The sequence below is a fragment of the Tamandua tetradactyla genome, chromosome 5 (genome assembly GCF_023851605.1).
Source record: "Tamandua tetradactyla isolate mTamTet1 chromosome 5, mTamTet1.pri, whole genome shotgun sequence".
In the NCBI taxonomy this organism is placed as follows: Eukaryota; Metazoa; Chordata; class Mammalia; order Pilosa; family Myrmecophagidae; genus Tamandua; species Tamandua tetradactyla.
This window is the reverse complement of record NC_135331.1, coordinates 109,156,561-109,182,230: the sequence shown is the minus strand read 5'-3', so window position 1 is coordinate 109,182,230 and position 25,670 is coordinate 109,156,561. Positions and strand designations below refer to the sequence as shown.

Below are 25,670 nucleotides of genomic sequence, written 5' to 3'. Positions count from 1 at the left end.
AAATACTAGTAACCATTTTATCCAGTACCTACTAAGTACCAGGATCTGTACTTCCCTCTTTTTATATTAGGATTTCCCCCAAATGCTTCCCCAAGTTCAGCAAACTAGGTTTTATTGTCTTCATTTTATAGTAAGGTAAATATGATTCAGGAGGAGAGGCAGCCTAATATAGGGGTTAAAAGCAAAGATTCTAGAGCCTTGAGTCCTTGACTTGAATCTGGACTCCACCACTTACTAACTGTAATCCTAGGAAAGTTACTAAATACTCACTGGGTCTCAGTTTCTGTATTTGTTAAATGAGGATTATACTAGTACCTTCCTTCCTCATGGGGTTCATGCATGGTATATGTCATACAAAGTATTTGCTCTAACAGTTATCAAGTGCTTTGTTAGAGCTGAGATTTGCGCCCAACTTTGTTTGACTCTGACGCCCAGGCTAGTTCTTGCCCAATGATCGATGTAACACTGAGGAGCCAGTGTCTGAGCCCAAACACTGCCGCAGTGAGTCGGCAAACATCACGTGGACTTTAAAGTGAATGTCAACAGTAACCGGCAAGGATTCAGCATGTTCCCCAAATGGGGCTGATTAAGGTTTTCCTTTTTTTTTTTTGTATACTGTATGGTGGGGTCACACTTCATTATTTTTCCATGTGAATTTCCTATTATTACGGCACTATTTATTGAATTTTTGCTTGCTTTTTGTTTGTTTTGCTTGTTTGTTTATTTTATGGGAAGTGCATGGACCAGGAATCATATCCGGGTCTCCTGTAGGGCAGGTGAGAATTCCACCACTGAACTATTCTTGCACCCCTCGATTAAGTTTTCAAGGCACTATATTTCACAACTTATTTTTTTTTTGGCATGGGCAGGCACTGGGAATTGAACCCGGGTCTCCAGCATGGCAGGCGAGAACTCTGCCTGCTGAGCCACCATTTCCTGCCCTCACAACGACCTTTATAAATACATGATTCAGAAAAAGTTTTGAGATTAAAGGCAGCACTCAAACTGTAAGAAAAAAAAGTTTATTTTATAGATGAGTGAATTAAGGCACAGCAGTGAAATTATTTATTGTGTATTCCCTTAAGTGAAGGACTATAAATGAATACCACTCCTTTGTGCTGACTAGATCTCTCCCCTCTACTGAGTAGCTTCAGTTTATCAGTTGTCGGCACAATGGTTAGGATCATCCCATTCTACACTTTCTACTCATTTAAAAGCTCATCATGTCAACAATGTTGACTTGTTCTTATTTTCAGGTTTATGAAAGTTCAGCTTCGTGCTGTAAATAATTGTAATATGGTTGCAGAGTAAAAATGCCCACTTTTGTCTCTGAATAATATGCAGCATTTATCTACCTATCTATCTATCTGTCTGTGCATACATTGGCTGCCAGGTGATAATTTAGTGCTGAATGAATTCTGTAGAGTGCAGTCATTTCCTCCACTTGCTAGAGAAGCTCACTTGCTCCACAGTCCAGCAGAGGGCAGTAGAATACGCTTGTCGCTTACCAAGGGCTGGGGAGCTACTATTGTTATTTTAAAAGCAAGTACTGTATTAGGAAATGTTTGAAGAAAGAGCAATGTTAGAGATTTTTGGTGAAAAAAAAATTAGGGGAAAGGGAGGTTTACATTAATTCCTATTATCAATCAGAGAACAAAATTATTTCTCATTCTAACTCTTTTCATCTTCAGAGAATTGATAATTGGTACATGACTCAAAGGCATTCATTGCCACATAGTCCAAGGTTTTAAAATTATTTTCTATATGTAAATAATATTTCATCAATACTGTATTTCCTTATGGGATGGGCTATATAAAATTTAAATATTTCATTATGACAACTAATTTATTCAACAAGATCAATTTTTAGTAGTCCCATAAATCTGTGCCCTATAATTATTAGTTTATTTAGTACCTATTCAACAAAATTTTTTTGAATGAGTTTTAAAAGAACCATCATTTTAGAGCAGAGATCCTTTTCCAGAGTTCTACCAGATCAAATCCAGAACAAAAATCTTGCTTGTTCATGCCACACCTGTAAATGTGTTAGGATATGCATAAAGTGTCTCAGATCTCACCGTTTGATCTCACCACCTGTTTGATCAGGTTTCATACTCACACGTACCCATCTCTATCATACATACGTACCACCCTTGTTCGTTTTTCCATTGTCTGACACAGTTTTCAACCAGGAAGATGGAAAGTAAAGGGAAGTAAGAAAATCCAATGTTCCTTGAGACACGAATCCCTGAGGTATCCCAGTATTGCAGACTGACATATGATCTGTTTGTAGTTTGGCTTGTTTTTGAGCCCTGCTCAGAATTGGGGGAAATACTAAGTGGGGAAGAAGAGCAGGCCACAATAGTAGAGAAAGCAAGAGCTTGCTGAGTGAAACCACGTATGTAGCAACTTTTAATAACTGTCCTGGTTGAGATTTAGCGGCTATTTCATTATAAATATTGTGTGATTCTCATTTTTTTATAGGACCAAGAGACTAGATTGCATTACATCTACGGTTCATTCCAACTCCACATCTACATTTCTTTGAATTGCTCCTCTTACCAGAGTTTTGCCCCAGTGATTTGATATAACAATTGTCACTATTTATATGAACAAATTTTTCTGCTGCCCTAGGCACTGCAGGAATAAGACAGCCTAAATCTCTGCCCTCATGGATTTTTCAGTCCAGTGTGTTCGTAAGTAAATAGAGAAATGGAATAAAGAATTATAATTTGTGTTGATGTCTTCAGTTACCCATCCATTTATTCTTCGTTTGTTTAAAAAATTTTTATTGATGGTCTACTCTGTGCCACTTATTCCACTCCTATGCAGACAGGAAGCAAATTACTAAACAAATAAATGAGATAATTTCAGACAGGGGTAAGTGCCATGAAAAAATTAAACAGAGTGAGTGGGGGAAGATGAGTGTGCTCTGTTTTCACCTAATCTCAAATTCTGAATATGCTTTGGCATATTGTAATCTGTGAACTCTTTCTTTGCAGATGACAGTAACTTTTTTGTAAGGACCCTGAATTCTTTTCCAAAGAATGCTTCTAATTTTATTCATTTATTCATCAATATTTAAGTGCACACTTCATGTCAAGCACTGTTTTGGATGCAGGGATACACCAATGAACAAAATAGATTAAACATCCTCACATATGGAGGTTTTATTTGAAGGTTAAAATTAGCAGAGAATTTCATAGGTAATGGCTTTGTCAAGAACTGTGGAGGGTCTGAGATTTTTCTTATTTGCAATCTCACAAGTTAGTGGACCACAATTTCACATGCACTGGCAGAAGACGCAAGACTCCTTGGTCAGCGACAGAGGACTTTATGATTCACAGTAATAGCAGTAGTGCACGCCAGCATTTGTGCCGGTTCCCAGTCCCCACAGGGCAAGGTGAAGACGGCCAAGTGACACCTGCACATGCCACGGGTTGTGTTACAGGAGAGGAAACCTGAACTTAAGGAACATGACTATTTGACAAAGGGTAGCAAGCATGATTATCGCCTGCTCTGGCAGGAAATATCCTCTCTACTTTCCAAAGCTGTAAGCAAACTTACCCTCTGCTCTAGAGGGAGCCACTCTCCCTCTTCCATGGCTGTCCACAATAAAAACATCCTTGTAAAAAACAAACAAACAAACAAAAAACATCCTTTTAAAGATAGTTCAGAACAAAGTAGTCACTGCAGGAAATGTGCAGAAACAGGAGAGACCCATGGAGAATTGTCTCCCAGCAAGTGTGTCTTTGTTTTTGTCAACTTAAAGCCTGGACCACAAACTAACTGTGTTCAAAATAGGACTGAAAGTTCATCTGCTTCTTTGACTAGGAGCTGTTTCTGCTATGTCCTGTGGTGGGTCTGCATAGACGGGTTTTTGTGAATCAGCTATTCTCATTGCATTGGTGCTGTGTAGTCTGGTCTAGACATGTTCTCAGAGAGGCTGGGAGGTTGAGGGCTTTATATACTCACTTTTATTACTCCTTGAAGTTTGTTACAACTGTCCTTTCTGTTTACATTGAATTTATATGCTTGTATATAAAACTAAGAACTATTTATGATAAAATGCTCAGAAATAAATTTCTCCTCAAAAATTAATTTGTAAAATTGCAAGGCAATCTCTCTTAAGAAATTCTTATGTAGAGTTTTCTGGCCACACTTTTAACAGATATTTAAGCTTGGTGGGCTTTTTTCAGTGGGTACCTATCTGTGCCTTTAAGTGGCTTTCAACAATAATTATTGTATTTTAATACAAGGGTAGAGTTAATTTGAAATTTAATATTGTAATATTTTCATACAACTTATTTATTTCCCTATAGAATCATTATGAGAACAGAAAAAAGAGGAAGTTACGAAATTGAAAAACACCTAAAAACATTCATTTGTTTTGGTTGTATGCATAAAATTATTTTCAAAATGCTAAATATATAACTGAGATGGACTGTGGGAAGATGGCGCAGTAGGAAGATCCGGGAATCAGCCCCTCCACCAAAATGACATTGAACTGGCAGGAACTATCTGAACCAACTGCTTTGAAACTCTGGAGTCTAGTGGAACATTGAGGAGCATCCAGGGAGGAGCAGGAAGAGACAACTGGGAAATTGCAATACATATCTATAAATACTGGTAAATTTCAGCCTCCCTGCAGGGGCTACCCTTCCCCTTCCTCCATCTCTCCAGCGAGGACTGCAGTTCGAGCTCCTGGCACAGCTTGCCAGTGCCAGAGTGGAACAGAAAGACCTAGTCTTCCAAACACTGGGTTGTAATCTGATTACAGACTACTGCTTTTGATAAACTATTTCAGATCACTGGGTCCCTGCTCTGACAGTGGCCCTTGGTACAGCCCTGTTGGACAAAGGCAGAAGAGGAATCTTAAAGACAACTTTGGAAAACAAAGGACTGCATCTAAAGGACCTTCCTCGAAACGGTGGAAAGAGTTAAAGGGCTCTGCTGTATTGGGCAAGTGCTGAATCAAGAAAATGCCACTTGAAAACCCACAGAAGCTCCTCATGCCTTTGCTGGCCTCTCCCCTCCCCCTTCCACGATGCAGGATGGAGCCAGCTGTGCTCCCATTGTGGAGCCCTGGCCCTGCTCCAGAGGGAACAGTGACCCCTGTCTACATACTGGGGTGCAGGTATGTCAGTGCTTCCAAAAGGAAGCCTGAGGAACTAGCCAGGAATCTTGTCTCAGACTAACCCTCCCAGACTTTGTCCTGAGGGCAGAGAAATGGCTTGCAGATAGCTCAGACAGTGTAAGAAACAATTAAGTAGACATTGCCCGGGGCAAAGGACTACCTGAATTAAGTCACACAACAGAGCACCCAGAAGGGGTGCAAGTCTATTTCAAAGGAAGCAGAGGGGGTGTATTGAGCTCCTGTAAACTACAAATGAAGACCACGAGCAAGCACAAGGCCAGGAAAAGAAGCAGGCACCATGGTTCTGTCCAGGCTCAGTTAAGAAGAGAGGACCCTGCACTTCAAACTTGCTTCAGGCTGATCTTCTTGACAGAAGGACTCAGCTCTGAAGGAGACCATCAGCCAAAGCAGAGCCAATACTTTGCAAAGATTGTGGAAGCTGCTTTTTGCTTTCGTTTGTTTGTTTTGACTAGCTCCTGTCATTCAAGAAAATCTCTGGCATATCACTAGCAAGATACAAATTTAAGGAACAGACAGCTCAGGAACTAAATCCCAAAGTTAACACTTTAAAGTATGAAAATGTACCATATGCAACAAAAGATTAGGAGACAAGCAAAGAAACAGGCAATGATAGCCCATCCGAAGAAACAAAATTAAAATCCAGAAACCATCAATGAAGAGGACCAGACTTTGGACTTACAGGACAAAGACTTTAAAAAATGACCCTCAGGGCGGGTCACGGTGGCTTAGCAGGCAGAGCTCTTGTCTGCCATGCCAGAGACCTGGGTTCGATTCCCAGTGCCTGCCCATACGGAAAAAAAAAAAAATGACCTTCAGTATGCTCAAGGACATAAAAGAAACATGGAAAAAGAACTAAAGGATATGAGGGAAACAATGAATAAAGAATATGGGAATTTCTTTGAGATTCTTAGTAGGAATTGTTTTGGATGTTACATATCTTTGGATGATAAAATGCAAACACAGGCCAAGTTGTCTGAAGCCAGGTCATCTCCAGTGGTGAGGTTGTGGGCTGGGGCTATGTACTGTGAAGATATGATCACCAGGGAGCCAACTAGGGGGTAGGTATCTCTCTCAAGTAGCAATCTGTAAAGGAAAGGGAATTCTGTCATGGGCATTTAAATTCTATTAAGCAGTTGTAGGTATGATATCTCTGTAGGTTTACTAAAGTGGTTGTCGTCACAAATCTCCATGACTTTTATGGGGTTGTCTAAGATGCACCTAGCAAAGGTTTTGGCTTTGTATTCCCACACAGCCCCCTGTACGTCCCTCCACAGGAAAAATATGTTTTGTCTACACTTATATGCCAACTGATGTTGATTTTTTTGTAGGCCTTTTTTTTTTTGCAATCTAAGCTTTTGTTTTAGAATAGTTTGTCCAGCAGAATGTGGTAGAGGACAGTTAGCCATGCAGATTAGGCTTGATTACACATTGGTGCTGTATCAAACTCTTATTTAGGTTATGCCTGGGTCAAGAATCATTTATGCATTGGTGCCAGTGGACCCCTTATTGCTTTGGGTCCTCAGTCATGTTTGGTGGCATGCTGAGCACAGGTGGATTAGGAGTGACAGCTAACAATCTCCTCTGTCCCCTCCTTAGGAACAATTTTAGGATTAGCAGAATATGGTTTGAGTATCCTTGGCCTGCACGGTGAGGGCTTGTGGGTCATTAAGTAAGCTTATGATCTTCGTAGCCAGCAAAAATACTAAAGTCCAGAGCCAGAGTTGAACATTGACACTGCACCAGTCAGCAAGGACCAGCTTCTAGGGCTGTTACTTGCATCTTATAGCCAGACTTGGTATAATTTTTTCCTTGCTGAGAGATTGCATAATGCTATCTCTCAAGCCTTACTCACTGTCTGGGATTTGCCTGCCTAGGCATTCTGCCTTGTCTAGGTAATGGGCACTCATATCTAGGAAAAAGGAGGTCATGTTTTGATGTGACTGGCATTCACCAGACATAGCTTCCCTTCACTTCTTAAGATGAACCTGACCATTCTGCTGCTTGGTTTGAGAGCTTTAATCTCTGCTTCCTTGTGTCTCAGGCAGTGATGGGACGTGGTCCTAGGTAATTAACATGGCAATAGGAGAGGATTTTAACCTTACCCCGCCTAATGTGATCCCATCTATGGGATGACTATGTTTGCTTTTGGAGTATAAGTGTAAGGACCCAGGACCCAGGCCACCTCCCTCCTCTATTTTGAGAGCAAGTCGCCCACTGCTTATATGACCCAAACATACCATAAAGGTCAATGAATGCAAAAAACCCCTCCCCTAATAATCAAATCCCACAAGAGTTTGCTGAAATTCCATTGTAACCAAATCTCATGAGACTTATATAAACTGTTCCTGGGCAAGTCTCTCTCTCTTTTCCTCTCTTGGCTTTGGGTGGAGTACAGACTTTCATCTTCCAGTGGGCCATCATTGGGACCATCTCCTCTTGTCTGGAAGCCCCTAACTAAACTCATGGGTAGTCTTCTGTCTAGTGTGTTCTTTGGTCTGGGAGTTGTCCTGGGCTGGAGGCCAGTGATGGGCAGGCCTCAAGGCAACCCCTTTTATATGCCCACTCCACCAAGGCAGGGAGGTTTGAGGTGCTGTTGGCCCAAATGGCTAGTTGGTAGGGGAAGCTTGCAGGTCCCGAGTGGGCAGTTTCCAAGGGACTTGCCAGATAGGCTGTGTAAGAATGAATTTTAGGTAGTTTATCAGTAGCGTCATTGAACAGTGACTCTGGTGTGGTGAGTGGAGTGTGTGTGGAAATGGGTGGGGTTAAGAGCTGTTTTCAAATGTCAGCCCCCCATAAGAACTTTTTTTAATGAGGAAATTATTTTTTTTCCTTGGCCTGACCTTCCTACCAGCCCTTTGGCCACCACCCAAGAATTAGTGATGATTTAGAGATTGGGAAACTGGTGGCTTAGAGTTTCCTGGAGGGCTAATAAGACCACTTCCAGCTTTGCCAAATTTTGCAGACCCCTAAGAGCCATTTTAGGTAAGCAGGTGTTTGAGGCCAGGTGATATGCTGTAGCCCTTCAGTGAGCCGAGTTGTGTATAATGCTAGCATTGCCATTGGTAAGATATACTGACTTCTTCCTATGTCAGAGAGTTGATCCCAGGTGGTTCTCTGCTTGGTTAGAGGTGGGGGCAATGGGGGCACCATTGCCAATGTCTTAAGATCCCTGGGCTCAGCCCTTTGCCACATCCTTCTGTAATTTGGAAAGGCCTGTTTGTTAGGTTTTGCTCTCTCCTGTACATACCATTTCTATTCTACCATTGAGGCTTCAGAGGCCATGCTGAGCTCCAACTGGGAATTACCTTTCACCCATGGCTTTATGGGAATCTGCACATGCAGATTGTGTTGGGACCTTGTGAGTAACTCCACTTTAAATAAACCCAATAAATAGCCACAATTTGTCATTTTAATGGGTTGTATTGTGTAACAGATAAGGGGATCCTTTAGTCCAAAAACCCATAGGAGCCATTGTTTTCCATACTTAGTCTAAGACTCTAAGAGGATAGTTGGAAGTAGCCAAGGCATGTAATCGAAAATCTGTTCCCAGTGGGAAAAACCATATGGCTTGGTAAATGACCTTTTGTGCCCAATCTTAGGCACATTGTTGGAGCTCTCCCCAGTGGAAAACAGCAGATGTACTTATGATTTTGTACAGGGAATGCAATAAAAGCGAGAGATGTGGATTTTTTTTAATCTCCAGAACATGAATAAGCCTCATAGGTTTGTGCATGTCTTAGCACCTGAGGTGGGCTTGGTTTCATGGTGGTGGGAATCTGGCTGCTCTAAGAGGATCAAGTGATGTCCAGGAATTTAACAGAGTTTGATGGCCCTTGTATTTAAAGTGATGCTATTGCCCTGCCTCATTTTTTATAAAGGATGTGAGTATGGCTTGGTTCTCTCAAAGGCCTTCCTAGAGTCACTTCTTAACAGAGTGTTGGCTGAATAGTGCCAGGACTAAGTGGTTTTTTAAAGTCCTTCAGTAGCAGCTGGAATATTTTCTTTCTCTCTCTCTCTCTCTTTGTTTTTCCTGTAAGTACTAGGCTGAGTAAAACATATTGGCCAATCAGTCTAGCAAAATGTGATTGCCCATGCTCCTGTGTCTTTGATTAATTAGATGAGGTTAAGAATAGGAGCTTTGACTGGCAGGTCTTGTGTATTAAGGCTTGTATAATTGATGGTTAATTGCCCTTCATTGGTGGAGGCTTTAAGAACTGGGGAGATGGTAGGTATAGTGACTCCCTTTTTTGGACTGTAGGCACATTTTAGGCTATATTGCAGTGTTTATCACCTTGTTTGGCAAGGACAGTCCATGGAGATCCATCTGGCATGGCCTGCCATAGGAGACAAAGATTTGATCTTATTCCAGGTGACATGTAGAAGCATAGATACCTATGGTGAGGAAAAGTAAGAACAAAGAGTGCCGCTACGGGGGTAGCTGTTTAATAAGAATTGTTACAATAATCTTCACAACTCCTAGGAGGGCAGGGACCCCAGCCTTTCACATAGAGGAGGAGGTGGTGGTCGCCTGTAGGGTGGCTGCCTGGGCCTGACGAGCTGGGATCTGTGACTCCTATGTGATTCCCCTTCAATGCCTGTCAATAGCTCCACCCACTCCATGGGTTCTGCATAGTATGAGCCCTGCCACTAAGGCTGAGCAAGGCTACCCAGAACTTTTGGGAAAAGGAGCCCCCTGCAAGAAAATTTTCCATGACTCAGTGTCTAGGGAATCCCCCTCAGGGTTGGAGATGAACTCCAGCTTTCTTTTGTTTTGAATGCTCAAAGAAACATCATGCCTATTGCATTTTCTCAATCTTTTAAGTAACTAAGGGCCTCATTAACTGCCAGCGAGCATCTGCCCTGGAGGGAACACCAGCCAAGAGTCAGAGTGTCTTCTCTTTTTTTTTTTTGGTGATAGGGGAGGGGCTTGTTATTTTCAATGATACCAGTACATTGGGTTTATTTCTTCAATAGGGGAGGAGCTTGAAACCTTTAGTAATTCCAACCCACTGCCTCTATTTTCTTCTTTAATAGGAGAGAGGCTTGGAGTCTTCACTGATATCAACCAGTTGCCTAATTTTTTCCCTCTCTGGGGATGAGAGTGGCTGGGGGCTGGGCCTCTCCTCAGGATTTCACCAATGCTCCTTTACCAACACACACATGCTTTCTGAATAAGGTTGTTTTCTTTGTGTGCTAAATGGGGTCACAGTTCATTCTCTTTCCCATGTGAGTATTCCCTTATTGCAGCACCATTTATTGAATTTTTGTTTGGTTTTTCATTTGTTTGTTTGGGAAGTACATGGGCTGGGGATTGAACCCAGGTCTCCCCCATGGCAGGTAGTTCTACCACTGAACTACCCTCGCACCCACCCTCCTAATAAGATTTTAAAACATGTATTTCCCAACTCCCCAAATCATTCTCTTGATTGTTTTCTAAGTAGGAGCTAGAAGAAAAGGGCAGGTATTGAGAGGCTTCAAAAGAAAATAGAATTTTTTGGATTGAAACCCTTGCTGGCTCCCTGTGGCACTTAAAATGAACTGCAGGCTTTTCAGTGGGGCCACATAGCTCTGAACACTTCTCCAGCCTCATCTCTACCCCACCCAAAGCTCCCCAGCTCAAGCTCACTGTGGTAGCCTCACTGACCTCTCACAGTTCCTACAAGGACCAAGCTATTTCTCATTTCAGGAGCTTAGCACATGGTGTTCCCCTACTAGAAATGCTCTTCCCTTCTCACTAGGACTGACTAATTCCTACACATCCTTCAAGTCATTGTTCTTTCCTTTGGAGCAGTTTACCCTACACCTACTTGTCATTTTTCTTTATATAATAACACAACACAATTTTGTTTTTTGCAGCTTGTTTTATTAAATTTATAAATGGCATGTAGTTTTCTAGCATTTTTTAAAATGTTGTTATGCTGGTTTGAAAGGAAGTATGCCCCCTAGAAAAGCCATATTTTAATCAAAATATCATTTCATAAAGGTAGAATAATCTCTATTCAATACTGTATGTTTGAAACTGTAATCAGACCATCTCCCTGGATGATGTGATTTAGTCAAGAGTGGTTGTTAAACTGGATTAGGGGACGACATGTCTCCACCTATTTGGGTGGGTCTTGATTGGTTTATAGGAGTCCTGTAAGAGAGGAAATATTTTGGAGAACGAGAGATTCAGAGAGAGCAACACTATGAAGCAGAGAGTCCACCAGCCAGCAGCCTTTGGAGATGAAGAAGGAAAATGCCTCCCGGGTAGCTTCATGAAACAGGAAACCAAGAGAGAGAGAGAAACCCTGAACTTCATTGGCCTTCTAGAACCAAGGTATTTTTCCCTGGATGGATGCCTTTGACTGGACATTTCTATAGACTTGTTTTAATTGGACATTTTCTCGGCCTTAGAACTGTAAACTAGCAACTTATTAAATTCCCCTTTTTAAAAGTCATTCCGTTTCTGGTACATTGCATTCCGGCAGCTAGCAAACTAGAACAATTGCTAAGTGGCTAAATGTATAAAATATGAACTAATTTCCATGTCGTTTAATTTTATTGTTCTGTGTGTTGAAGTAACTTTAGAATAAACTTATTTGTCTAAGCTTTTACTAGAAAAACATTGGTATTATCTACCACTTATTTTACATTTTGATGTAAATACCTCTCAATTGAGCAGTGCAGCAGTATAACACAGTGCATTGAGATTACATACTCCCTGTCATTCCCTGACCTCAAATCTCCAGCTTTTATCATTCTCATGAGCTTTTTTATTATTAATTTTTAATTTTTTAAAAAAACTATAACAACAAACACAAACATTCTTAACTTATGATCATTCTGTTCTACATATATAATCAATAATTCACAATATTATCACATAGTTGCATATTCATCATCATGATCATTTCTTAGAATATTTGCATCATTCAGAAAAAGAAATAAAAAGATAACAGAAAAAAATTCATACATACCATTCCCCTTACCCCTCCCTTTCATTGATCACTAGCATTTCAGTCTAAATTTATTTCAACATTTGTTCCCCCTGTTATTTATTTTTATTCCATATGTTTTACTAGTCTGTTGATAAGGTAGATAAAAGAAGCATTAGGCACAAGGTTTTCACAAACACACAGTCACACTGTGAAAGCCATATCATTATACAATCATCTTCAAGAAACATGGCTACTGGAATATAGCTGTACATTTTCAGGCAGTTCCCTTCAACCTCTCCATTATATCTTGATAAACAAGGTGACATCTATTTAATGTGTAAGAATAACCTCCAGGATAACCTCTTGACTCTGTTTGGAATCTCTCAGCCATTAATACTTTATTTTGTCTCATTTCACTCCTCCCCCTTATGGTGGAGAAGTTTTCCTCAGTCCCTTGATGCTGAGTTCCAGCTCATTCTAGAATTTCTGTCCCACATTGCCAGGAAGGTCCACGCCCCTGGGATTCATGGCCCACATAGAAGAGGGAGGGCGGTGAGTTTGCTTGTTGTGTTGGCTAGAGAGAGAGGCCACATCTGAGCAACAAAAGAGGTTCTCTTGGGGGTGACTCTTAAGTCTAGTTTTAAGTAGCCTTGACCTATCCTTTGTGGGATTAAGTTTCATATGAACAACCCCCAAGATTGGGGCTCAGTCTATTGCTTTTGTTGTCCCCACTGCTTGTGAGAATATCAATAATTCTACTTGGGGAAGTTAAATTTTCCCCTTTCTCACCATTCCCCAAAGGGAACTTTGAAAATATTTTTTTATTCACTGCTCAAATCACTCTGGGATTTATTGGGGCATCACTCTGGACAAACCAACAAAATCTCATGCCCTATTCAAGGTTCCATGTACTTATGGTGTTCAATTTAGCTGTCTACATATTATATTATATTAGGAAATGCACTAGTAAAAATGTAAATTTTGGACCAAACAAACATTTTTTGCTTTAGTCTCACACATAAGTTAAAATTTTGAAATATTAATTACCATCTATTTGCAACACCCTGCAGTAATGACATTCCTCTGTTCTTCCTCATGCAAAAACATTTTTTAAATTTGTACATTTAGTCACTATCATTATACACTACAGGCATTCCTAGATTATAACATCTCAGTCTTTATCGTCTATCTTTCTTTCTGATTTCATTTGTGCCCCCAGCCCTCCTCCCTCTATCATTCTCACATTCAGCTTCACTCAATGTTTTAACATAATTGTATCATAGTTAGGTGGTATTGCGCTATCCATTTCTGAGTTTTTACAATCAGTCCTGTTGCACAGTCTGTATCCCTTCAGTTCCAGTTACCCAATATCTTACCCTATTTCTATCTACTGATGGTCTCTGTTACCAATGAAATTCTCCAAGTTTATTCACTAATGTCAGTTCATATTAGTGAGACCATACAGTATTTGTCCTTTTGTTTCTGGCTAATCTCACTCCGCATAATGTCCTTAAGGTCCATCCATGTTGATACATACTTCATAACTTTATTCTGTCTTACAACTGCATAATATTCCATCATATGTATATACCACAGTTTGTTTAGCCACTCATTTGTTGATGGACATTTTGGCTGTTTCCATCTCTTCACAATTGTAAATAATGCCGCTATAAACATTGGTGTGCAAATGCCTGTTTGTGTCCTTGCCCTCATGTCCTCTGAGTAGATACCTAACAATGGTATTGCCAGGTCATATGGCAATTCTATTTTTAGCTTCCTGAGGAACCACCAAACTGCCTTCCACAGCAGTTGTATCATTTGACATTCCCACCAACAGTAGATAAGTGTGCCTCTTTCTCTACATCCTCTCCAGCACTTGTCATTTTCTGTTTTATTGATAATGGCCATTCTGGTGGGTGTGAGTTGATATCTCATTGTAGTTTTGATTTGCATTTCCCTAATAGCCAGGAAAGTTGAGCATCTTTTCATGTGCCTTTTAGCTATTTGTATTTCCTCTTCTGGGAAATGTCTGTTCAAGTCTTTTGCCCATTTTGTAATTGGGTTGTCTGTCTTTTTGTTGTTGAGTTGAACAATCTCTTTATATATTCTGGATGCTAGACCTTTATCTGTTATATTGTTTCAAAATATAGTCTCCCATTGTGTAAGCTGTCTTTTTACTTTCTTGATGAAGTTCTTTGATGCACAAAAGTGTTTAATTTTGACTTTAGGTCTTTCATCCATTTTGAATTAATTTTTGTATAGGCTGTGAGATATGGATCCTCTTTCATTCTTTTGCATATGGATATCCAGTTCTCTAAGCACCATTTATTGAACAGACTGTTCTGTCCCAGTTGAGTTGGCTTGATTGCCTTATCAAAGATCAATTGTCCATAGATGAGAGGGTCTATATCTGAACACTCTATTATATTCCATTGGTCAGTATATCTGTCTTTATGCCAGTACCACGTTATTTTGACCACTGTAGCGTCATAATACGCCTTAAAGTTAGGTAGCGTGAGACCTCCAACTTCATTTTTTTTCTCAGGATACTTTTAGCTATTCAGGGCACCCTGCCCTTCAGATAAATAACACAACACAATTTTTAACTACATATTTTGTGTTTTTAAATGAATAAAAGTAACAGCTAAATGAGTGGGCATTTACTGTGAGACAGGCATAGCTAAGTACTTTACATGATTATCTCTTTTAATCCTCACTGTGTTATTTATCCCATTTCACACATGATTTTGAGAGGTTATGAAACTTACGCAGGGCACACAAAAAGTGTTTGAGCCAGGATTCCAACTGAAGCAATCTGATTCCATAACCCTTCTCACATCTAACTCTTCTAAGTTTCCTCTGTAATGGCCTACTCCATACTGGGCTCTCTGGCAAGCAATTTACACACATTCATTTGAACTCATTGGGTTATGCCCCACAACAGTCCTGGAAAGTATTATTATTCTTATTATTACTATTATTACCACCTCATTTTATAGATGAAATAATCAAGGCGTGGAGAGTAACACGTCTAAGGCTACACACAATTTGGAAGCATATATTTGCTCAGCCAAGGGACCTAACAAGAAAGTGGTCAAACCAAGTTTGCTATCCAGGCAACTTGACCCCAGTTCTCCTCTTAACCAGTCCTATGCACGGCACCCAGGGCTGGTCTCTTCCCCCTCCCCCGCCCCCCTGGTTCCATGGCTGCAGGGATTCTATTGCTTTTGTTTAGCACACATATTCAGCACTCGGCACAATGGTGGGCTCAGAGGAGGTACTCAATATATATTTGTTGAATGACTGAAAAGACAGTGTTGGTTTTTTTAATCATGGCTGAAGAATTTGTATGCGCAAATCAACATATCTTATCATCAGAAATTATTCTCCAAATCTTACAGAATATATGTTTTATATCAAGCATTGGACAGTTTTTCTCCTTTAATCACTGGTAGGATGTTATGAGTATTATATATAGCATTTCCAGCAGTTACATCCTTAGCTCATCCCACAGCAAAGGTGAGCAGCTTACTGTGTCTCTCAGTTTAAAAAAAAAAAAAAAAAGTCAGCATGTTATCAGTGTAGAAGTTTTAATTGCCAACTGTGTCAGTTACCTAACAAGCTGTTTACTATTTCTTCTGGGGTTAAGTGTTGGTTGGGCAGTTCAGCTTATTTGGTTATGCCTCACTCAGTCCTGCTGTGCTTGTCTGGTCTTCCTTGCCCATCTGTGTCATCTGGCAGGTTAGTTGGGGACTCAACTTTCCTCTAGGAAGTACCTCCTCCTCCAAAAGGCTAGCCTGGATTTGCCCTTTTAGCAGAGGAAGGAGTTCAGGGGAGAGAGTGTCAACAGGGCATGTCCTCATTTAAGCTTCTTCTTGTGTCAAGTTTGTTACTTTCCCACTGGTTAAAGTAAGCCACGTGGTCAAGCCCAGATTTGGTGTTGGAGGGCACTACTGAAGAGTGTGGGTACAGGGAGGTGGGGAAATTTGGGCTATCAATGTACTCTAAAACCACAACATGGAGCAGTTACATTCCAGGCGTTGCCTAGAAGGATCAGTAACTATCACAGGTTCAGCTGAGGAGAACAGTCTTCTTAAAGTCCTGACTGAGGGATGTCAGTTATTACTCTAATATAATCCTGGATTAACCAGTCCAGTAAAGAGCTGAATAACTGGACTATTATTCTGATCAGAAAGGATCTTTTTTTCTCTGAATTGTGTTTTGACACAATGCCATTTGTCTAAGAAACACTCTCTCTCCTTGTTGCATCTACTGCAGTGATTCTTAATGGCGGTGGGGGGTGGGGTGGGAGTGAGGGCAGTTGCCATTCAGGGGAAATTTGGCAATGTGTAGAGACATTGTGGTTGACACAGCATGGGGAGAGAGAAATGCTACTGCAGCTAGTAGGTAGGAAGCAAGGATGTTGTTAAATTAAACATCATGCAATAAATTGGACAGTCCTCCACAATAAAAAAATCATCTGGATCAAAATGTCAAGGGTGCTAAGGTTGAGAAACTCTAATCTGTTGAATGGATGTTATTGATAATTCTTTTTCTTAGGGACTTTTGTGAAAAACACTTCTTTCCTAAACTAAGTGTCAGATACAGTTGTGCTTTCACTGAGTAATTGGTTTGGTTTAGTCTTAGAAACAAGCACTGTGAATAGAGTAAATGATCAACTTTTCCATTTTGCAATGACTGTTAGAAAGCCGTCAAATGTGTTTCCCACCTGTAGCAAAATAAAACAAAACAAAACCCAAACAACTCTATTTTTATTAGCCTAATGTATGGCTCCATTTTATAGCATACCATTAATTTGCCTTTTTCTTTCTCAGTTATTTCTAATTTGTAACATTTTGTTATTTTATAGTTCCTGAAATCTGTGTTAAATCTTATTTTTTGAAGAATTTAGGGACATAAATGAATAAATGCATAACAAAAAATACTATGATCAAGGGCTTGCTCACATTTGAATACATAAGGAAAATTTCTATTTTTAGTCACTGGAAATGAATATAAGCATTTAAATTTCGGACTAGAAAGTAACTTGAATGTTAAAGAAACAAGACCAATGCAAGCAAAGGATTGAATAAGATTTAAAGTTCTATACTAAATACTGAACTTATTTAGTATATTCTACTATATGTCTAGCAAAGTGACTGGTACATATTAAGTGCTTAATAAATATTCAATGAATAAGTGAATGAATTTAATCTGCCTCCATTCAAATACTAAGGTGGGAGGATTTTTTTATGTTTTAATTTTCTGGGTTTAATAAAGTCTTGACTAAGGGTGGTTTGTTGCCAATTATTAGAATTTCATTTATGAAGAATTTTCAAAGATACCATTATATGTTCCAGGAGTTTTATGTACCTAAGACAATTAAATACATACTTTTATACTGAATAAATTTAGCCAGACAATAAGAGGAAACTTATAAGCAGTTTGCTGTTAGCACTGTACTGCTTTTTTCCTCATGCTCTAAGGAAGTCACGTACAATCTTCTCCAAAACCCTTTCAATAAAACCATTACAACAGTCTTCTGTCTCAAATAAAGTCATTATAACAGTTTTATAATCTCTAGGATAAAAAAACCTATAATTTCCAGTGGAATTCCATCACTCATTAAGCAAAAACATATTTGCTATAAAATGGAGACTAACTAATTAAGGAAAGCATTTATAAAGGCAGAAAGGAAATACAGCTTTTCTGTACCCACTACCCTACTGCCAGATAAAAAATCTCAAACTGTGCCAGCAAATACAGAATTAGGAACAATAAGTATATTTATAACCATTTCAGTGTTGTTTGAGAATATAATAATTTTTACAAAGAGTGCTTTTCTGTAGATGGGACAATAAGCTGTCAGTTTTATTTTCTATTATTTTTGTATGTACAATCTTGGTTTTAACAATTTGCTTAAAGGACTACCTATATTGGTAATTGAGTTTGATAACTTTATGTATTAATGCATGAAATACTTTTAACTTATCACTTCTCTGACACTGAATCTGATAACATTTTAATGGCTTCCAAAAATTTACGGTTGTTCCCAATTTGTCCTGAGAACCTTACATAGTTTCTCTATAAATCTTGGATTAGTCTTTGAATTACATATTCACTTTTTTGCCCATGCTTTATGTCCTGCCAACTTTGAGCCAGGTAGGCTCTGGCCTAGTTTCTGGGGACACAACTATAGGTGAGACACGTGGATTTCTTCTTCAAAATCTTTTGATATTTGATACCAAAAGCACCAATATTTGCAATAATATTAACCACTAACTTCGTTCAGACCTCCACTATGTGTCAGGCACTGTTATTATGGTTTTACATGGAGTAGCTCATTTAATTCAATGAGGTAAATGCTATTATTATCCTTATCTTACACTTGTGAGCTCTGAGGATCTTCTGTCTAATAGGAAACATTATTAGACAAATGATTATTTTTAAAAAAGTCTTTTAAGTGATATGACAGGGATGGAGGGTGGTATGGGGGCATAAAGGAGAGGAGAGCAGCCTGGTTTAGGGAATCAAAGATGGTCTCTGTGGTAGCAGAATTCTAAAGATGGACCCCCAATCCCTACTCTGATCTCTGGAACTCTAAAATATCTTGTGCTATCCCACCTGTGATTGTGTTACCTTACAGGACAAAAGGAATTTTGCAGATGTAATGAAGGTGACTAATGATTGACCTTGAGTTCATGTAAAAGGACATCATCTGGGTAGGCCGAATCTAATCATATGAACCTTTAAAAGCAAAATATTTTCTCCAGATCATAACAGAAGGGAAAGTCAGAGATATTGGAAGCATAAGAAGAACCTGTTGCACTCTTGCTTACTTTGAACATAAAGGGGGTCATGTGTCAAGGATCTGGGAGTGGCCCCTATTAGCCGAGAACAATCCTTGCTGATAACCAAAATGGGAATGAAGCCTTCAACAAGGAACTGAGTTTTACTCATTGCAGAGCCTCCAGGTAAGACCCAGCCCAGCTGACACCTCTGTGCTCTTTGTGTCCAACCTGAGGGGACTCTGCATGCTTACCAATTACCTGGCTTGTTCTTGGTGCACCTGAAATATTCTATTGCTGCTGCAGCCCTCTGGGGTGCAGGAATTTCTGCTTCTTTGATCTTACTTGCACCCATATCATGAGTTTGGTCCATGCCATGTTGAGAGAACTACCTGCCTAGACACACCACGTAGATGATTTACCTGCTTCTGCAGCATACTGTTTGTTGTCTTTTCCTTCCTGGACTTTTCTCTGCAGTGGAGACACATTCCTGTCATGAAATTTCCACCCAACATCAGCCCCAGGAATGGTCCCTTCTCAGAGACGTGATGATAGATAAGCTTTATTCAATCTTCTTTTATCTTCTTTCCACAAGCTGGGGACTATTTTCTAGACTTCAGAGTCTAGAAAACACAGTAAATTTTCATGATTCGTGGTAGCTATGTTTTGTAAAGTTGCCACAAACAGTGAATTAATGAATGCTCATAGGGAAAATACAAGATTAGTTTCCCATGAGCCTCTGGTCACAAAGTTTTCATCAATCAATCAATACAAAACCTGGTTTTATGTGTGCTGCTGTTAAGGCACCTTATTTAATATATGTTGCTGACTTCATTAACATTGGACTCCTGGCCAATTGCACTGCAACTCATGACTGAATAAAGCTTTTTCTCAGGAAGGCATATCAGAGCCTTCTTGTGCTTACAAACCCTAGACCACTTCAGAACTATGCTTGGGAGCCATTTAAACAGTGAAATCACCAACAAAAAGCACAAAAAGATAGTGCAAAAATGTGGCACTAAATATCCCACAAAAAGGACCCTTGTTTACAGTAGGAGAGTTAAAACAAGAAGGCGGGCATTGCTCTGTTTGACCTCAGCTGTGAATGTATGTGTCTGGGAACTCAAACTTTTCGCTCCACTCCATGTAATAACCGTGAAAGCACCAAAAGTATTGATTTGGTGATTACAAATAAATTTTAATAAGTAGACAAATTCTCAAATACAGAATCCACAAATAATAAAGATTGGTTGCATATATTTGTGTATGTGTCGGTGGGGAAGAGAAGAGGTTCTAAATGATACGCTTTTTTTTTTTCGTGCATTGTCTGGGAATGAAACCCCTGTCACCTCCATATAAGACGAGCATTCTACCACCCAACCTAATTGATATGCTTTTAATGCTCAAGTTCCCCTTAAGGCCTAGAATTTTGAATCTCAAAATATAAAATTTGACATCTTTTGTTGCCCAAATTCTGTGGGTTGTTTCTCCCTTACCTGAGGTGGTATAGGCAAAATGTTGGTTGGCCAAGCCTGGGGAAGAAGGTAGGAATAACCAGAAATGCAGGGAACATGCGTTTATGTTTGAAAGAGGGTCTTGTCTCAAATGTTTTTAATTTACCCAGAACCATAAATTTCCTTTTATCCTGATTTCCACCTTTCCCTTCCCCTGTTGCACTCCACTGCCTTGATTTTCCACTCCCTCCTTCCCTAGGCCCTGAACTAGTTTATGCTGTGGCATCATGTGTGAGTTTTCATCATGGCACTTACCCTGTTCTAATGTTTGTGACTGTTTATTCAATTTTCTTCAGAGGAGATTATGAGAAACTTGTCAGCAAGGAAAAATGAACTATTCACTCCTTATCTTCAGTTGCTAGGACAGAGTCTGGCACATAGAAGGAGAAATTGATCTCTACAGAAAACATGGTTTTACTAAACTCTTAAGTATTAAAGACAATAGCTAACATTCATGTGTTGTTAACTACATGTAATTAGTAGTTAATTACAGCAGTATTGACTGTTAATACAGCATTAATGGTATTTATTCCTATTCTGCTCTAAGCAGCTTAGATAGATGAACTCTTTGATTCTGATGATAACTCTGTACATACATACCTCTTATTAACCTCATTTCATAGATGGGGAAACTGAGGCACAGATAATTAAGCAACTTGCCCAAGGCATGCAGCAGTAAGTGAAAAAGCCATGCTTTGCACCCAGGATGTCTGTCTTTAGAGTCCCTGCTCTTAGTCACTTGTTCACGTGGCATCTCACATGCTGACTTGGCCTTGGTGAAAGAGATGGTGCACTCCCCGTGCAAAAGATTCTGAGAATTTTTTTTCTTTTTTTTTTTTTTTTGGCATGGGTAGGCTCCAGGAATTGAACCCGGGTCTCCGGCATGGCCGGCGAGTATTCCACCACAGTTACTGTTATACCGCTTCTGAGAATTATTTTTAATTGCACTCTTTAAAATACTTCCAAAGAGGAAAAAACTTTAGGAAAATGGGATTGTATTGTTTTACTCACTATTATGAAGGATAATTTACTGACACCTTTACCTTAAAAGAGCCAGGTGACAGAGGTCGGATTCTTAGCCCTGTGCCGCATTCTGGTTGGGAAGCTCACATTTGATCAACAAGCAAGTTCTCCATCCTGGATGCTGAAGACAAAATACCCTGAAGCAGTCAAAGGAAAAAGTTGCAATGCCAGGAAGAATCATTCCTATTTTTAAGGCATTTTATAAGAAAGGAGGAAAGGAATAGACTTGACATCTTCCCAGAGCTCAAGTCTTGCCAGAGAAGAAAAATACAGAGTAATTCAGAGTTTTCATTTATTTTTCTAGAGCCACCAAACTTAAGTCAAATGGTAACTCAAGTGAAATAGCCATTGTATTGGCATTTCAATTACTTATCAAAACAGTCTCAACATAAACATTTCTCTATATGTGAATTTAACTTAAACTCTTCAAGTTAAAATATTAAAAAATTATATCACTTATTAATTTTGGGTAGGTAGTATGAGAGATGAGGTTGGCACAGTTTTTCTGGGCAAGTAATAGTTATCTTTCTTTGCTTTTAAATTATTTTCTAACCCTGAAAACCAAACAGAGTTTTGTGAGCTATCTTCCTTTAGAATGAGATAATAATGATAATGATTATAACTTCACTTTTGTTAAAATCTTTACTGTTCTGTATTGATATTAAAATATACATACTTGCAACTTAAGTGCTATAGTTGAGATTTTCTTTTATCCAAATAAAATAATTATCCATAAATTATTATAGAAGAAATGACCCACATTAAAGCACTGGGTATCCAAACAAAATCAAAATGTAAAAGTCCTTTGGCCCATTTTGGACTAAGAACACACGCACATTCATTTATTCATTTATTTAAAAAGTGTTGAATACCTATTATATACAAGACAAAAGTTGGTATGTTAACAATGTCTATTAGAATATGATAATAAATAATGACTCTAAACATGACCAGTCCATTAATTCATTTATATCCTAATGGCTGGTTTAGTTAAATTCAGGGTGCAGTCCCTTTAAGGCTCTAAGACACCCTAAATCCTGGTAAATAATATGCACTTTAGTTATATTTTTGTACCCAAAGTTAACAAATATTAACATCTAATTGAAGCATGAAGAACCCCAACTAGTCACAACTATCGGTGGAGAAAGTAAACTGTTAATATAAGCCATATCTAATTTTTTGGTTGATTACTTGTGAACATTTGAAATGGTATATAATAATATTAAGTACCTGGAAGATATGCATATCAAAATTCCATATTAAATATACATATGTATTGCTAGTAATATTAGGAATGAAAGAAAGTTGATATGGAAATTTTGTTAAGAAAATATTAGCAGCTCACACTACCTGTAGTTTTCTTGTTACTTATTGAACTGAAACATTTATCACTTTTTGCTTCATTTTGTTTCCCATTTTACACTGTGGGAAATTTCACTTAAAATGGAATGATTTGTTTTTGTGATGAATTTGGAACTGCAGTAGAATCTTGGCTTTATTTTATTTGAAAATTCGTAAAGCCAGAAATAATGGTAAATTCTTTCATGGAACTAGATAAACATATGAAATCACAAATTCATTACTTTTACATTCCTTTATTTTAAACTATTCTACTGTGTAACTATAAAACACTTTTATTATGGATTTTCTTAGTAGTGTCTTCTGTTTATTGAATTTAGAGTAGAAAATTTAGATTTTCATTGGTTATGGTTTCTCTTTCTTTGTACAAGATTGAAAATAAAGGTCAAAGTGATTTTAAGAAATTTTGTTAGGTAAAAATAGTTCTTATGATCTCTACATGAAAACTCTTGAGCTATTTCCTCCCAATTAAAAATAATACTTACATTCCTCATGTGGTTACAATATAGCAGAGATATTTTGAAATTAATTGAAATAAGTTGAGAGAAGAATATATTCATGCTAAACTAAGTGTTGGGAGTCCACACATTATTAAAATGATATTTTTTACATAGGCATTTTTGCCTAGATGTCTGAAAAGTGTTAACATTAGAAAAGTTAGCACAATGTGATACCCATAAGATTCCTTGACACCTTTAGGTTTATAGGGACCAAATGCTCATTCAATTAGCCCCTGTCCTTTGCTATAGCAAGGGACCTCCTAATTTTAGCGTCTTCACTAAAGGAAGCTATAAGAACAAGCTATGAAAAAAAGGAAGCATCTTAAAAGCAAAGATTTCTCTGAACATTCTGGTTTTGTTTTCTTTATTGAACACAGACCTGAATACTTTTGTGCCTCTAAAGTTTTAGAACGTTGCTATCGAAGGAGGTGAGGAGGGGGCAGAGGCAGCACAGGGATGGAAGGAGAAGGATGGATCTCGATTTATTCATATTATCATTGGCCACTGGGCTTCCAGCAGTTAGGGTTAGGATTAGTTTCCTGGTCTCTTCTACTGTCCCCGAGGGGCAGGATTTCCTGGACACATCACTTGTTCCGGTTCTAATTTTTCTGGGCAAACCATTTATCCCTGTTTTCTACCTGGAGCCCAACAGTGGCAAAGTAGCTTTTTCTGTATCCGGTCAGCCCTGACCCACTAAACACAGCCCCGTTTTTTTGATGGTGTGAGGAGTGTGGATAGAATAATTCATCTCCTTTCCCTTCACTATTGTGCTTTCTGAGTCTCTTCTTAGCTACTGAAAAAAAAAAAATTGGGGGTGGGGTGGGAACAGTTATAGAGAGGAGAGCATTTTCTGAAATTTGGAAATACCACCAAGGCACTGGTGGTTATGTGGGCTGGGGGTAACCAAATTTCAGAAACTATATTGTTAATTTGCAGATCAAAGCTTCATGACTGTCCTTTCCAGTTCCCAAAACATTTATTGATGGTTTGGCTGCTTGCTGGATTGGTTCTATTTAGCGGAAAGAGGCACTCTTGTTACAGGGAGTTATGTCAAGAAAGAATTCCGCCGTAAGCACTGGTGGTGGATTCCATCTGGTCATGCTTTCTGATCCCTAACTACATAGTTGGATAAGAAAGTGCATCAGTTAGCTGTGAAAAAAGCACGTGCTGCCTCTCCAAAGTCCAGAAGTGCTTAAAAACTGTGATGTATATAATTAAGAACAATAAATTACGTGCACAAAAGGAGTTTATCATAACGTAAAATTAAAAAGTGACAATTTCATCACACGGTTACACTGCTGTTTTCCTTTTTTTTTTTCTTTTTTTGGTTTTGCCCTTTTTTGTATCATTTTTCATTTTTATTTTTTATGGAGGGTTGGGAAAGGAAGAGATTTGGTCCACCGAAGATTAATCACCCTCAATGATATATATATTAGAAAAAATATCAGCAGCAAGACTCTCTGGAAATAGATTCTGTTTGATGTAGCTAGTCTGTCTTTTCTGTTTTGCCCTCTTTCACGGCAGCCTCTGAAGTTTTCCGCAGGGGGGTTTTCTCTGAGTTGGCATGTCCTTGGCCAGAATCTGCTGCTCCACCATTTTTATGAGCAGTGTGTTTTTCCAAGTAGTTCAGCATTTCACTAAGGACTGTTTGGAAAGTGCTCAGGGCTGCACATATTGCTGGAGTCCCAAAGCCATGAGTGATCAAACTGGAAACAGGAAGTAGAAGAGAAAAATAGATGAAGAATTTTCAGAGTGATGCAGGACAACAAGCCCTGCCCCCCTCATTTAATACCGAACATTCAGTTAAACAGACATTTATTGTGCTTCTAAATGGCGCTGAGCATTTGAATGAAAGATAAAATACAATTCAATGTTTTACCGTTGGCCATAAGAAATTTATGACCTACTTAGAAGATAAGTTATCAATAAGAGACTTGATATGCACTAAATGTCAGAAAGGCTAAGTATTTAGCACATGACTTGATACCCCTCTATTAGGAAGTAGCTAGAAAATGCAATCTTTTTTCTTGTGTGAAATCATCTTGTTTCCAAGAATGGCATATATGCTTGTATGGGCATAAATCAGATGAGAACAAATCATAGTAGGCTTGGTGTGCTAGATGGCTAGATGTTCCTCTAATTTCCTTCTCTCTTCTTCTTTTCATAGTAGTAAAGGGGCTTTATCTGGGCACGTGGACATCCAACCCTGTTGCAGCTGTGTTCTACTACAATAGAACATCAGGGTAAGGGATGCATACAAGTCCCACATTATTTTCTTAAAAAGAAATTGATTGCCCGCTATTTCCTCTCAACATAGTACTGACATAACTTCAGCTATGATGATGAAGATAATCACCTTGGTGATAGGGGCACAACAAGATAGAAGGAATCTATTTACCTTCAGACTT

The 25,670-nt window shown here is 38.9% G+C and overlaps 1 protein-coding gene across 1 annotated transcript in view; it reads right to left on the bottom strand.

The window, feature by feature from the left end:
* Positions 1–24,640: 24,640 nt before the first annotated feature.
* Positions 24,641–25,670, bottom strand: part of TFAP2D (transcription factor AP-2 delta) — a 51,858-nt gene continuing 50,828 nt past the window's right edge. The window contains exon 8 of the mRNA XM_077159230.1: positions 24,641–24,968. Within this exon, the coding sequence (XP_077015345.1) occupies positions 24,749–24,968 (220 nt within the window). The 3' untranslated portion in view covers positions 24,641–24,748. The remainder of the gene's footprint in view (positions 24,969–25,670) is intronic.